The 16,112-nt window shown below is 40.3% G+C and overlaps 1 protein-coding gene across 5 annotated transcripts in view; it reads left to right on the forward strand.

Annotated features, from left to right (window-relative positions):
* The first annotated feature begins 1,757 nt into the window (after nucleotides 1-1,757).
* The window catches only part of LOC132398520 (protein kinase C and casein kinase substrate in neurons protein 2-like), a 112,049-nt gene continuing 97,694 nt past the window's right edge, over nucleotides 1,758-16,112 (forward strand). Inside the window, exon 1 of one of the 5 annotated variants that reach the window (XM_059978104.1) lies at nucleotides 1,758-1,903. Coding sequence is in view for 1 of the 5 variants with exons in the window: in XM_059978110.1 (XP_059834093.1) it covers nucleotides 2,208-2,213 (6 nt within the window). In the remaining 4 variants the exon portion in view is untranslated. Of the gene's footprint in view, nucleotides 1,904-1,927; nucleotides 2,161-2,193; nucleotides 2,214-16,112 lie in introns of those variants that run through there. The other 4 variants (XM_059978107.1, XM_059978105.1, XM_059978106.1 and 1 more) reach the window with 4 other exon arrangements.

Here is a 16,112-nt window from a genome sequence, read left to right on the forward strand (position 1 = left end):
CAGGTATTGACCATTTTCAACAAGAAATGCCCATTGAAATTCAATAATTTTTAATGTTGGATCACCACCATCAATCATTTTGGGATAACTGATGATGAGAATCTCAACCAAATTGACTACAATTTCTGTGGCTACAAGAGTAAGTTTCCATCATCACTTAAGCCAATTTTCAATTCAGTGTGGTGTGGGATTAGATTAAGGAATTGCAAATCAGTAGATTGGAGATGTTATTCATTTGTTGTGGAATTGCTCAACTCTGTTTACTGCACATTCCTTTTAAACATACTCCTGCTCCTAACTTATTTGTACGTGTTCAACCCTTGAGCTGCTCCACCACTTATAACCTTGACTTGATTATAACCTCCAGTTTGCATTCCTGATTCAGTAACTTCTCGCCTCCTTGGTTATCCAACTACCTTTGCTTTAAGAATATACAAAGAATTTGATACAAAGTATTTAGTTTACAGGTAATCTTACACACAGTATAATATGTAGCCTGGCACTGTGCCTATCATGTCCTCCTGACTTCTCATTAAGACTGTTTCCTGATCAAAATAATAAAGACTAAGAAGTAACAACTCAGCATTAATAATTCTTAATGTGGCATTTTAGTACTGTAATTACCCTTAGTGCCATTGGTTATTGATTGTTCAGCTGATCACCTTTATTCACATTACTTACCATGATCCTTGACACACCACTACCTTTATTTCCTTTAAGCTTCTCCACTCAAAAACAATTGAACAATCTCCAGTGTCACTACAGTCTCTCATTATTGATATTGTTTGATCATCTGTCCTCAGTTTCATCCAATACTGTTGGAAGTGCTCTTTATGTGGATGTCCTGAATTGAATGCATTATCCGATTACTGTTGCAACATGGGCAGGACCAAATGCCCCTGGTTTATTACCATTTTCAAAAATCAAACTCAACCTTTCTTTAGGTAGGAGATAAGTTTCAGATAAATGGGAACACCCCAATTTCAAATTTTCTTCTTAATCTGTACATAGTCCTCTCTTGGAATATTATATTTTCTTAATTACTGTTGGGTCTAAATTCTGCGACTCATAACCAAATAGTGTTGCAGGGATACTGCCACCAAAAGAAATGGTTCAAGGCAACATTTTCTGAAGAGCGATAGGAATGGACGATAAATGTTCCCCTGGACAGTGACACCCAGACCCCGAAAATGAGTTTTTGTGTCTTAAGATGTTTTACTATAAAAATGACCCAGAACTTGCCAACAGCAAGCTTTCTGGTGCAACACACATCTGCAAATTTTCTCGTGTTCGTGCTAGCATTCCGATGTTACTCCAGACATAAAAGGACCGGCAGTTTGCGGCTCCCTTTGTCGCTATGTTTACTCTTTGCCCACGCCTCCCTTCTGTAGTGCTTTACCTGCTGCAGATTAAGGGATAGTGCTGTTGTACTCCCATGTAGAGCACAGCGGGGAGATGATTGGTAATTCCTTCATCCGGCACTAATACTGACTCAGGTCACCTAGTGAAAGAACTCCCGGAAATTTGGCCGTAACACGCTGGAGGAATTCAGCAGGCCAGGCAGCACCTATGGAAAAGAAGAGTACAGTCGACGTTTCGGGCCGAGAGTCTTCAGCAGGACAGGAGAAAAATAGGTGCTGAGTTCCTCCGGCATTTTCTGTGTGTTGCTTGGATTTACAGCATAATTCCTGTTAGTGTTTCCCAGCGTCCAGAGGAACGCGTGTAGCAGCAGCAGCATTGAGTTCACTGAGGGCGGCGGCGCGCCTGAGCGAAGGCGGGCGGGCACGCGCGGGGCGGGGTTGGCGCGCTTGCGCGGTGCCGAGCGGATCGAGCCCGGGGAGGAAACGGTCAGTCAGCTGGTGATTGAGGGGCAAGCGCAGCGTAGGTACGGCAATACCACAAGGTAAGCTTTGGGTGGGTTTAAACAATTCGGAGGCTGGCGTTCGACCTGCTCGGGATTTATCAGAGCTTGTTCCTCAGAGCGTGTTTAAGGGTGTTTGTCAGTGATCTGAGGGAGGGCAAAGGCCCCGATATTTACCAGTAATTGCAAAGTAAAGGAGAAGCTGATCGAGCTAGGGAGTGAACATAGTAAGTTACTGTTTGAGTGTTTTCTACTTGAAATCGGGCTGCCCCGCCCTCAACGCTGAAAAAAGTTTAAAGGTAGGAGTTACTCTGGGAGCTTTTTAGTTTCATCAGGTGACGCAACTATGTCGGTATGTGTTTAGGGCTAGACTTTGTAATGTACTGTATTATAGGCGGTTTTAATGTCCCGTTCCAACCTGCCTAGTGACATTGTTTAAAATGTTATTGTAAAACTTACACAGAAAACATGAAGTTCTGATATCCCAAGGTTACTCTGGTGTATTCATGCTAGGTTAGAATCTGCAACATCTGTTTTGAAAATGTGCGGAAGTCTTCAAGCTCTTCCACATCCCATGCTCGTGGGGTGGGTTGTAGAAAAGGGAGGGGATGGGCGGAGAAACTATCGCCCAAGTCCACTTCATGGACTTAGATGGAATTTATCACTGGAAGTCGCAAATCGGCCTATAAAGTTTTAACAAGAGTCGGGAAGGTTAATTGGCTGCTCTCTCCCTTGTGTAGATGGTTAAAGTGAAACTATTAAAAAACACAGAATAGTTTAAGCTCGAAATCATGAGAGAGGGTGGGTGGAGTATTTTAATTGGTTGCGAAAAAGTTGGTTAATTATTGGTGAAACGCTCCTCTGATAAATGGTTATATTTTTTGTAGAACTGTAATCACGTTACTGATACTAACCTGCGTCAGTGTTCCACCTTCATTTTGTAAGGTGATATCCTTGAGAACTTGACTTACTTTGATAGCTGTAAAGGAGGATCATATTTCATAATTGGGTTAATTAATATTTGAAATGACCAAAATTTAAGAGTTGATTAAAAATCGTGGTATACTGTACAGAATTTTTGAGAGGGGTCACATGCTGATATTAAATAGTTAAATATGTTTTTATGTGTATTTACAAAGTGTGGCCTAATTTCTGACAGTGAAAACTGCATTAGTTTAGAATCCATTTTCGTGATTTAGGATAAAAATCGAACTTTAAAGCTCAGTTTATAACTGAGTTCTTAATTAAGTTACAGAGTTGTATTTCTCTCGAGGTGTCCATTGTTTTAAGTTTACCTTCATTCCTTTACAAATGGAGCAAATGATTTACGCAGAAGAAATGGCTGTACTTAAGTTTTTTTTTACAAAGATAATTCCATATTTGAGTAGATATTGGGGATTTTAATTGCTCCTTGCAATCAACACTTTTTTAAAACATCAGTTTCAGAAGCATATGCTTTAACGTTGCATTGAACTTAAAGGAGGAAAGAAATCATCATCTGAGTTCTGTGCTCATCAGGCCAGTTATTAAAATATTCAGCTTTGTTTGCCTGCTCCATGTTTTTTGTAATATTTTTGCTATGTGAAAGAAGTGTTCAAACTTCTTGGATCTGTCAACATCTGAAAATGTGGAGTGATTTATTGTTGTAGGTATCATTTTATGGTGAATTTATATCATAATTTTTACCTATTTTCATGAAACTCCCCAAGTGCTAAAACTTTGAGAAATGTATAAATATTGTTGCCTTTGGCAAGGCCAAATTTGCAGTTTATTCCTAGTTATTTTAGAGTTAGAAACAAGTTCCTTAAACTGTTTGAAGGAATTCTTGCGGTTTTATAGGGATAGGGAGCTTGATGATATTGATAGGTGGTGACACAATATTACTTTTGGATCTTAGAAGGGAATATTAAAGAAGTCCCAGTGATTAGCACTGTTAATGCTGTTGACAATAGCACTGTCATCTCTGTAAGAAAAACAGATGTCAGCTGGCTGCTGATAACACCAATGATTAATGGAGTTTATCCAAATGATCAAAATGTTATTGATACTTAATCAGCCAAAGAAGATTGTATTATAAAATGGTATTAAAATATCAGGGTATATGTATATGTGTGTGTGTGGGTGTGTCTGTGTGTGTACGCACACCCACACACACACGCATACCCCCAGTAGGCCAGGCAGCACCTGCATCTGTTGGGGAGGAAGGTACAGTCGACATTTCAGCCTGTGTGCATTGCTCGGATTTCCAACATCTGCAGATTTTCTCTTGTTTGTGATTTTATGCTACCTTGAGATTTACCTTGCAGGCATCTAGAGGAAACTAAAGAAATATAATAGAACTTATGAAAAAAGAACTCTACATATAAAGACTGACAGCCAATGTGCAAAATAAGACATTGTGAAAATATAAAAATAATACTAAGAGTATGAGCTGTAGAATCCTTGAAAGTGCATCTATAGCTTGTGGAATCAGTTCAGAGTTATGATGAAGTTATCCACTCCAGTTCAGGAGTCTGGTTGTAGGATGATAACTGATGATGTTCAAAATTCTCCAATTCTCTGCAGGCAGGAATGAATCATTCTAGTCACAAACTCTTGAATTTGATCCCTTATGAAGTTTAGGTCAAAGTTGTCAACACTACCGTAATACTAAAAGCCAACAACAGTTGGAACAAAATGATATAAGGACAAATTGAAATTGAGCAAATTGGTGTAGGGGTATCTCAGTGACTTATGGTTTGAGTTAGGAGAATTCATCTTTGCAGAACTAATCTATCATTACTCAGAATTTTGGAATACAAAATAAAATGTGTGCCCATAAATCAACACTTTTTTCAACTTGTATTTCTTTATGAATGTGCAGATGTTAATGGCTTTGCATTACAGAAAATCACAATGCAATTCAGTGTTTAACAACTTTGTCCCCTCAGTATTAATCAATAAACTTCAAAATGTGAGCATCTGTACCTCTCTCTGCAACTGGATTCTTGACAGAGCCAGTTTGAATCAGAAATAACATTTCCTCATTGACAACACCGGTTGCTTCAAGGATGCACACTTAACCCTCTCTCTCTACACTCATGATTGTGTGATTAGGCACAGCACAAACACTACCCATGAATTCATCAATGATGCTACTGTTGTTGGCAGAGTCTTAGTGACGAAGCAGTGTACAGAAATAAGATGGGTGAGCTGGTAAAGTGGTGTTACAACAAGAACTTTGCATTTATTGATGGTGGAAGGAGAAGTCAATGGAATGCATACCAGTCTTCATCGAGGGGTCAGCAATGGAAAGGGTGAGCAGTTTCAAGCTCCTGGGTGTCAACATCTATGAAAATCTGTCCTGGACCCATCATTGATGCAATTATGAAGAAGGCATGGCTATATTTCATTGGGTGTTTGAAGAGATTGGGTTTGAAAATTTCTACAGATGTACCATTCTAACTGGTTGTATCACTGGTATGGAGGGGCCCCCGCACAAAATCAGAAAAATCCAGCTCCATTATGGACACTAGTCTCCTCAGCATTGAAGACAATCTTCAAAAGTCAATGCCTCATATTTGGCATCCATCATTAAAGATTCCTGCTATTCAGGACATACTCTCTTGTTACTAACTTCAGAAAGGAAGTACAGGGGCCTAAAGGCACTCAACGTTTTAGGAACAGCTTCTTTCCCCCCCCCCCCCCACCCTTCTATTTCTGAATGGGCAATGAACTCATGAATACTACCTCACAATTTTTGCTCTTTTTTTGCACTAATTATTTATTTTCATACATTCAGTGCCCACTTTATTAATTGATCCTGTACATCTGTTTGTTAATGAAAATATCTTATCAACCAATCATGTGGTGCAGTTCAAAGCATCAACGCATGTAGATATGGTCAAGAGGTTTAGTTGGTTGATTTGGCTATAGAACCTTTGGCGATTGCATTTCGAAGCTGTCCTGAATTGACCGGGATTTGGAGTGGGGGGGGGGGGGTGTTGAGCATAAAGTTTCTCTTTATGCTGATGACTTATTACTTTTTCTTTCAAATCCGTCTACATGCTTACCTCCAATGTTCTCACTTCTTGATCAGTTTAACCAGTTTTCTGGCTATAAACTCAACTTACGTAAGAGTGAACTTTTCCCAATTAATAAAGAAGCACAAGAATTAACATTTCGTGACCTCCCTTTTAAAGTAGTTCATAATCAATTTACTTATCTTGGGATTATAGTCACAAGGAAGCTTAAAGATCTTTTTCGTGAAAATTTTGCCAATCTTTTATATACTACAAAACTGAGTCTGTCACAATGGTCACCTCTATCTATGTCTTTGGTAGGTCGTATTAATGTTGTTAAAATGTTTGTTCTCCCTAAACTTTTATATTTATTTCAATCAATCCCAATTTTTATTCCTAAATCTTATTTTTTATTCCTTAGACTATTATTTTGTCATATCTGTGGAAGAATAAGCATTCTAGAATTAATAAAGTTTATCTCCAAAAATCTAAAAAAGAAGGTGGCATGGCCTTACCTAACTTTCGTTTATATTATTGGGCAGCCAATATACGTTGTGCTACCTTTTGGTCTTTTTTCCATGGCCAACCCGAGTGTCCTAATTGGGTGGCAATGGAGTTGAGTTCCACTAAAGATTTATCTACTTATGCACTTCTTGGCTCTGTACTCCCTAGTAGTTTGTCCAGATTAATTGTTAATCCTCTTGTTAGACACACTTTGCGAATATGGGCTCAGTTTAGGAAATTTTATGGTTTCTATGGTTTTTCCTTTTCTAGTCCTATCTTACATAATCACCTTTTTTTATCTACTATGTATGATTCAACATTCCATGATTGGTATAGGAAGGGCATTAGACATTTTGAAGATCTTTTTATTGATAATTGCTTCGCATCTTTTCAACAGCTCTCTGCTAAGTTCAATCTGCCCAATGCTCATTTTTTTAGATATCTCCAAATTAGACACTTTATTAATCCTTTAATTCCTAACTTCCCTGAAATGCCTGAGAAAAATGTTATGGATTTATTTCTTTCTATTAATCCACTGGGTAAAGGTTTAATATCATTTATTCGTAATAAATTAGCGTTCTAACGGCGTGCCCCTGTGGATAAAATTAGAATGGCTTGGGAGCATGATTTAAATATCTCTTTATCTGATGAGACTTGGGACTGGATTCTCAAATCGGTTAATTCAATCTCTCTTTGTGCTCGCCATTGCCTTTTACAGTTTAAGATTGTTCATAGAGCCCATATGTCTAAATCTAAATTATCTCGATTTTACCCTAATATTAGTCCTCTTTGTGATAAATGCAAAAGGGGCGAGGCCTCTCTTATTCATATGTACTGGTTCTGTCCTAGCTTAGAGAAATTTTGGAAAGATGTCTTCATAACTTTATTTTATATTCTGAATCACCACCTAGAACCTAACCCTTTAATTGCTTTGTTCGGTTTTTTGGGTGAGACAGATTTACGTTTGAGTTTGACTAAGTGTCGAATATTATCTTTTGCTTCTCTCTTGGCTAGACGTTTAATCCTCCTTAGATGGAGAGATGTTGCCCCGCCCACGCATGCTCAATTGCTTAATGATATTATGTCCTGCTTAGACCTTGAAAAAATTCATTATTCAGTTCTTAATTTGGATATAAAGTTCCATAAGGTCTGGGGACCTTTTATTGAGTACTTTCATAACCTTCCTCTTAACTAAGGTTTTTTTTTCGGTCCCTTGCTTTCAGCTCTTTTTTTTGGTAATAGGCATTATTATCTTCTGTTTTTAAGTGTACTTACAGTGTTGGGGGTTTGAATGTACTGATTTATATTCTCTATATTGTGTTGTGGTTGGTCTGGAGTTTTTTTTGTTGCGGGGCTTGGGGAGGATACTAATTTTACAGGTCTTCAATTTGGGTGCTTTCTCAATTATCTTTTTTGTATTATATTATTGTATGTTTATTTTTGCACTGTATTAATTTTCTTCATTTTGATTTGGGTTTTATTTCTATCTGTAGTGATGTAGAAAATGTATTTAAAAAAAAACTAATTTAAAAAAAAATAGAAAAAGAGGTTTAGTTGAGTTCAAACCAAACATCTGAATGGGGAGAAATTTGATCTAAGTGACTTTGCCAGTGGAATTATTGTTGGTGCCTAACAGGGTAGTTTGAGTATCTCAAAAGCTCCTGGACTCCTGGGATTTTCACTCATAAGTCTGTAGAATTTACAGAAAATGGTACAAAAACATCCAGTGAATGGCAGCTCCTTGGACGAAAATGCCTTGTTAATGAGAGTGGTCAGAGGAGAATGGCGAGGCAGGTTCAAGCTGACAGGAAGTCAAGTCAACTTTTATTGTCATTTCGACCATAACTGCTGGTACAGTGCATAGTAAAAATGCGACAACGCTTTTCAGGACCATGGTTTACATGACACAGTACAAAAAACTAGATTGAACTAGTTTTGGAAGGTAATGGTAACTAAAACAGCTGCACATTACAACAGTGGTGTGCAGAAGAGCATCTTTGAACGTACAATGTATTGAACCTTGAAGTGGATGGGCTACAGCAGCAGAAGACCACACTGAATTCAACTCTTGTACCTAATAAAGTGGTCACTGTGTATATTTCCTATATAATTTATAGTATATGTACTGCACTGCTGCAACAAAACTAATTTCATGATATGGCAGTAATAATAAAAATGATCCTGATTAAGATTCTGGCTGGATATCACATTCGTGAAGTCAGATAAAGGCATCACATTTTAAGGTAAAAAAGCTATGGAGCCACCTTACTTCAATGAAATGTGTCAAATAATGCAAACCCATGGATTATAGGGAGCAAGTCACATAATCAGCCATTTTTATTTTGCAGTAACATGCTTGTGGTTTATAAAAGTAGCAGTTTCTCAGTAAAGTGGATTGATGCTTGCTTTTCAAATGTGCATTTTAGTTTGCTTTCAAATATTTTTGCTGGTTTTTTTTATTGGAACTATATTTGAACTTTTTCATGAAGTCAGTAACTTAAAATAAATCACTTAACAGAAACTTTGACAATTAAAATGAACACTAGGTTATGGTAGGATTTTCTGCTGTTGTCGGAAACAGGTCAGACAAGTAATTGTGTGCAAATAAGAATTAGGTTTTTCCACCAGCTGTATTTTAGTTTATGATTTTTTTTTGTCAGTGGGCGGTGATAGAAATAAAGAATGGAGGTCAGGGTTTCTGATTAATTTAATTGGTATTGATGGCTTATATGATGGCCTTCTAAAGTTGGCCATGTTAATTTTATGGTAGGGACATTGACATAGAAAGATGTGTGAAAACATGCTCTTTAGCCCAGGCACTAATCCTTTCCTATCCCATTTCATTCTCCCTGCATTCCCATCACCAATGTTTATATACTGCCATAAGGATACAACAGATATATTCTTCACCTTTATGTTGTTCAACTATTAGATTTCAGTTGCATTGATGAATTAGTTATTATTCACAACGTTTATTTTTAATTTCCCAATAATTATTTTCATATTTGGTGACATGTTGTTAAAATAACCATTTAGTCAGAAGTCTAAATTTCTTGTAGGAGAATTTGAAGGAGATGGTGTGAGGTGATGGGAATGTGGGGAGAGTGAAATTGATGGGATTATTGTGCAGGTGGCTGATTGCTAGTGTAGGTTCTGTGGGTTGAAGAGTCCGTCTTCGTGTTGTATCGTTCTATGTTTATATCCCCATCCAATAATCATGAAAGTTACTACTCTAATTGTTCACAAATGAGTATTCTGTAAAAATACTTGTTGATTTTTACAGTTGCCGTAAGCTCAGTCACAGTATCGAACAAATACATTAAATTTTCCAAAATAAGTTTCAGTAATTGGTATGCATGTCTTGATCTTTATGAAAACCACCTAGCATGAAGCTCTAGGGAGAAAACATTTTTTTAATGTCAGAATATACTTACAAAACAAAGGCGCTGCTTTTTTTTTTACAAGTGGACCAGTGACTGGTTAATACTTAAGGAGTTTGACCAAGTACATGTGGAGTTCAACCTTTCCTTGCTAGAGGCTGCAGTCTCATTGAAGGATCAGCCATTCTGGGTGGAGATGAAAAGGCATTTTTAAAAAAAATTTGAATCTTTGGAGCTCGGTACCCAAGCGGACTGTGGAGACATAGTCATCACATAAGTAATGTTTAATTAGTGTAAAAAAGTGGGATTTAGGGGAAAAGATCAATTGTGATCGTTTTGAATGACAGTAGGAATAATGTGCCAAACACTATTGTTCATTTCAATGCATTAGAAAATGGTTGTAAGATTTTAGGTCTTTAAATTTTCAAAGTGAATATTGAAAGATGCCTGAAGAACATCCCAAGAAAATAGAGAAACTGAAACTCTGCTTAAAGTTTACCTTTGATCTAGCTTTTGATTTCCTCTATCATATGTTTCTTATTGGCTTCTGTTTCCTTGAGTCCCGATGGTGCTGTGTGAATACATCTTGATTATTCATTTGCAGAGTGTGAATTTTGAACGCTAGGACAGTCAGCGTTCAATTCCCATTCTTTTACCTTTGAACTGAGTGACCAATGGTAGCTCTTGGTGAGCATCTAAAATTCAGGCTGGCTAAATCTGAGCAAGTAATTAAATCAGAGCTACTGGTTTCACAGATTTATCTATTTTTTTATTTTATTGACGTACAGCCTAGTGTAGGCCCTTTTGGCCCTCAGAGCTGTGCTGCCTCAGTCATCCTGTATAATCCTAGTTTAATCATGGGCCAATTTACAATGACCAATTAACATACCAACCGGTACATCTTTGGAATTTGGGAGGAAACCAGAGCACCCAGAGGAAACCCATATGGTCATGGGGAGAGCGTACAAACTCCTTACAGGTGGGGAGTTGAATCCGGGTTGCTGGCACGAAAAGCATCGGGCTAATCACTACTCTACTGTGCTGCCCCAAGTATTTGAAAGTTTAATGCATTAAATTTAAATTCCCCAGGCTGTTTCAGTATAGTTTGAAGTTTAGATTCAGAGCCCAGGCCTCTGGATTGCCAGCATAGTAACACAACCATAATAATGTTTTATTGCTTTGTGTCATCTTTCATTTCTGTAAAACACATACAAAATGCTGGAGGAACTCGGCAGGTCAGGCAGCATCTATGGAAAAAAGTAGATTTGGAGTTTCAGGCCGGAACTCTTTGGCAGGACTAATTTTCCAGCATCTGCAGATTTTCTCTTGTTTGTGATTTCATTTCTGTCATTTGAATTGGTAGGAAAATAGTATACAGATAACATTTCCCAGTTTGGGTGGATAAAAGGAGATGTTTCAATGTTGTAATCAGTTTGAAGTGGTCTACTTGGTGTGTGTAAATTGACTAGCAGTTTTGTCCTGATTATGAGAAATATTTACGCTACAATAAGGTTCTATATTCCTGACGATGTGAAAGTTGTTATAATCACATCCTGAGGTTAGGTGGGGGTTAATTAATATGACTGTAAAGATTATCTTAATACTGCACATTGCAATACTTTCTTGGAGTAAATATACCCTTTAGAATGCCAAAAGCACTTTGTGAAATAAATTTAAAACAAAGATAAACAAGTAAAGTTAACTTCTTGTATTTATATTTACTTATGAAAAAAGAGGCTATTTGGTCCATGGACTCCATACCAGCTCTGGGTAATCCTATCATTCCCACTTACCAACTTATTTGCCTGAAATCCACATGCGTATTATCTTACCTCCTGGTTTTCCTACAGCCTGTCTACACTAGGGAACAATTTAAATTTACCATAGCTAATTAACTTACCAGTGTGCCTTTGGGATGTGGGAGGAAACTCGCACAGTCACAGAGAACATATAAACTGCTCTAACAGGACTGGATCAAAACAAAGATGTTGGAACTGTCTCTTTAGCAATCCCTTAATATTGAAAATGGTTTGTCATCACTCCAGTTTGTTGTTGTTTTTTTGGAGGGGGTGGTTTCTAAATGGCTCAGAAGGCTGATATGGGAATAGCAGGCACTTCTACTGATGAGACAGGAAATGGCAGAATGGGCAGACGACTGGTTTCCAAGAATGGCTTCTGTGGAGTCTTGATACGTAACCATGTGCTTCTCAATATTGTCCAGAATATTCCTCTCTGGTTTGAGCAGGGTTTACTGTGGTGAATTTTGTACCAAGTCCAAGAAGCTAAGCAAAACGTCAACAACTCTGCAGTAAGGTTGGAACAACGTATTATTTCTACAGTTTATGGAACCAAGGGCAATGTCCTTCAGACAATTCACGATATTGCTTTCACTTTTGCAGCTGCTGCTTTTAAGTGTAATTCTGCTGTTATTGGAGCCTGCGATCTACATTTTGGTAGTGTGTTTTTGGACTGAGTGGCCGGTTTTGCAAATTGCTGTCACTGAGGATTCCAATGAAGTGTGTGGCTTCAATACCAAGAAGCCTGTGATCAGTTCCATTTCTCGCTGAACCCATTGATTAAAGCATCGAGAAAGATTGAAATCATCGAGAGCGAAGGGTGTCAGTGCTGTGGGTGACCAGTCTCTCGCTCGCTGCTGCCAGAGGAAGTGACTGGTCTCTCGTTCTCGCTCACTACTCCCGGAGGAGGGTGCCTGAGTGACTGGTCTCTCGTTCTCACTCACTGCTCCAGGAGGAAGGTGCCTGAGTGACTGGTCTCTCGTTCTCACTCACTGCTCCCGGAGGAGGGTGCCTGAGTGACTGGTCTCTCGTTCTCACTCACTGCTCCAGGAGGAGGGTGCCTGAGTGACTGGTCTCTCGATCTCACTCACTGCTCCCGGAGGAAGGTGCCTGAGTGACTGGTCTCTCGTTCTCACTCACTGCTCCCGGAGGAGGGTGCCTGAGTGACTGGTCTCTCGATCTCACTCACTGCTCCCGGAGGAAGGTGCCTGAGTGATTGGTGTCTCGATCTCGCTCACTGCTCCCAGAGGAAGGTGCCTGAGTGACTGGTCTCTCGTTCTCACTCACTGCTCCCGGAGGAGGGTGCCTGAGTGACTGGTCTCTCGTTCTCACTCACTGCTCCAGGAGGAGGGTGCCTGAGTGACTGGTCTCTCGTTCTCACTCACTGCTCCAGGAGGAGGGTGCCTGAGTGACTGGTCTCTCGTTCTCACTCACTGCTCCCGGAGGAGGGTGCCTGAGTGACTGGTCTCTCGTTCTCACTCACTGCTCCAGGAGGAGGGTGCCTGAGTGACTGGTCTCTCGTTCTCACTCACTGCTCCAGGAGGAGGGTGCCTGAGTGACTGGTCTCTCGTTCTCACTCACTGCTCCCGGAGGAGGGTGCCTGAGTGACTGGTCTCACATTCTCACTCACTGCTCCCGGAGGAAGGTGCCTGAGTGACTGGTCTCTCGTTCTCAGTCACTGCTCCAGGAGGAGGGTGCCTGAGTGACTCGTCTCTCGTTCTCACTCACTGCTCCCGGAGGAAGGTGCCTGAGTGACTGGTCTCTCGTTCTCACTCACTGCTCCCGGAGGAGGGTGCCTGAGTGACTGGTCTCTCGTTCTCACTCACTGCTCCAGGAGGAGGGTGCCTGAGTGACTGGTCTCTCGTTCTCACTCACTGCTCCCGGAGGAGGGTGTCTGAGTGTCTGGTCTCTCGTTCTCACTCACTGCTCCCGGAGGAGGGTGCCTGAGTGTCTGGTCTCTCATTCTCACTCACTGCTCCCGGAGGAAGGTGCCTGAGTGACTGGTCTCTCGTTCTCACTCACTGCCCCCGGAGGAGGGTGCCTGAGTGACTGGTCTCTCGTTCTCACTCACTGCCCCTGGAGGAAGGTGCCTGAGTGACTGGTCTCTCGTTCTCGCTCACTGCTCCCGGAGGAAGGTGCCTGAGTGACTGGTCTCTCGTTCTCGCTCACTGCTCCCGGAGGAAGGTGCCTGAGTGACTGGTCTCTCGTTCTCGCTCACTGCTCCCGGAGGAAGGTGCCTGAGTGACTGGTCTCTCGTTCTCACTCACTGCTCCCGGAGGAGGGTGCCTGAGTGACTGGTCTCTCGATCTCACTCACTGCTCCCGGAGGAAGGTGCCTGAGTGACTGGTCTCTCGTTCTCACTCACTGCCCCCGGAGGAAGGTGCCTGAGTGACTGGTCTCTCGTTCTCACTCACTGCCCCCGGAGGAGGGTGCCTGAGTGACTGGTCTCTCGTTCTCACTCACTGCCCCCGGAGGAGGGTGCCTGAGTGACTGGTCTCTCGTTCTCACTCACTGCCCCCGGAGGAAGGTGCCTGAGTGACTGGTCTCTCGTTCTCACTCACTGCCCCCGGAGGAAGGTGCCTGAGTGACTGGTCTCTCGTTCTCACTCACTGCCCCCGGAGGAAGGTGCCTGAGTGACTGGTCTCTCGTTCTCACTCACTGCTCCCGGAGGAAGGTGCCTGAGTGACTGGTCTCTCGTTCTCGCTCACTGCTCCCGGAGGAAGGTGCCTGTGAATGGTCTCTCGTTCTCACTCGCTCCCCTGCTGGATGATGGCGCCGGCTGGGCAAGGTTTAATTGACGGGGTTCTGGTTTGGATTCTGTGGTTCATGTGTGTTTCTGGTTGTTTTGTACGGTTTTGATCGGGGCTGACTTGCACTGAGCCTGGAGGCAACGCGGCACTGGACTGGACTGTGCTGAATATTCTTGGACTAATTTGACTTGTGGTTCAATGTTTTATATTCTGTTTTTTCCTCCTTTTTTTGTGCTGTTTTTTGCAATTGGTTCTTTGTGCGTTGCAGGGCTTGATGAGTTTCTTCAGATGGGTTCCATGCTTCCCTTGTTTTGTGGCTGTCTGTGTGAAAACAAGCATCAGGGTTGTATAGTGTGTAAATACTTTGATAATAGCTCATATCAAACATATGAAGACTTGGGTTTTTCATTTTCTGCTTTCTTTTTAAAATATTGTAATTAGAAAAACAAGAAACTTAAGAAAATCTGAAATATTAAGTTTTCATCTTCATTAGTTTTACTCTAGAATCTAGGTAATATATATCCCTCAGAATCTATAAAATAAAGCGGAAGGTTATGGCATTTCCCCCTACCCCTACTACTCTCAAATGTCTTACTATCTTTCCTTTCAGTTGGTCCTGACGAAGGGTCTCGGCCCGAAACGTCGACAGTGCTTCTTATAGATGCTGTCTGACCTGCTGTGTTCCACCAGCAATTTGTGTGTGTTGTTGGAAGGTTATGGCATCTGTTTATCATATTGAGTAATTGTTCTAGTTTTGACAGTTGATTATCAACTGGTCAGTTTAATGTGGAATATTTCTGAAGCATGTTTTTTAAAAAAAAATGCATGTTTTTGATTTGCTTATTCATACAAGAGGTAAAGTAGCTTGGATGAAAATGGTACCAGTCTCTCATTTTGTCATACTTAATTGAACTGATTATTTGTGTGATCAATAGATATTTGTGAATTTGGGAATTGTGGAAAATTTGATTATCAAGAGTTTTTGTTGAATGAGGTCCTTTGTCCACGCTTGTATTCCCTGTTGTCTTGAATTCATTTGATCTAGGTCCTTACAAAGCCAGACTTATTCGGTCTTAATTGGATTTTGAATGACATGGGTTTAAATGATCTTCCCAGAAGACACACCTTTTTAAAAAAAATGTATTCAACCTTTGGCAGATACCAAAGTTAACAGTTCCAACATTGTGAATTGTAAAAAAGGGTTTATTAGTGATGCAGATACAAAATTCTATGAAAATTGAAAAAAAAATTTTCCTAAAATTAAATTTGCTTAAAGAATAAGTATACACACATTTAAAAAAAAAATTAAAACTTGGGCTTTTTGTGCCTTTTTCTGGAAGCTGTCCAATTGTCTTTCAATGAAAGCATTCACAGATCTGTCCCAGTTCTAACAGGGTGCAATATCTATGAACACAAGTTTTGATAAATTCCTTCTCTGTTGTTTGCATCTGTACAGTGGAGCACAACTACCAAGCTCAGTCAGTGCTAGTAGGACTTTGTGGGAACCTCAAAATTTGCGCACACATGAATAAAAGCCAGCAGTTTTGTGTGGAACTGTCAGGAAAATCTAGACCATTACTGACAAAATTGTGAAGAGCTGAAAATCTAAGGAAGTTGTGCAGAAAGAAAGAACAACCAAGGACATGGTTCTACAACGATCCTTTTAAGTTCATCAATGGTTTCTTCACACTGGAAAAAAGTGGAACTTTGAAAACTAGAAGAGCACCTGGAAAAGATTCATACTGACTTGAAAAGGCTGGAACATATGATCATTCCATCCAACATCCCACTGATTCACCCCCTCACCTACCACCTGGATT

This window comes from Hypanus sabinus, chromosome 8 (assembly GCF_030144855.1).
Source record: "Hypanus sabinus isolate sHypSab1 chromosome 8, sHypSab1.hap1, whole genome shotgun sequence".
Lineage (NCBI taxonomy): Eukaryota > Metazoa > Chordata > Chondrichthyes > Myliobatiformes > Dasyatidae > Hypanus > Hypanus sabinus.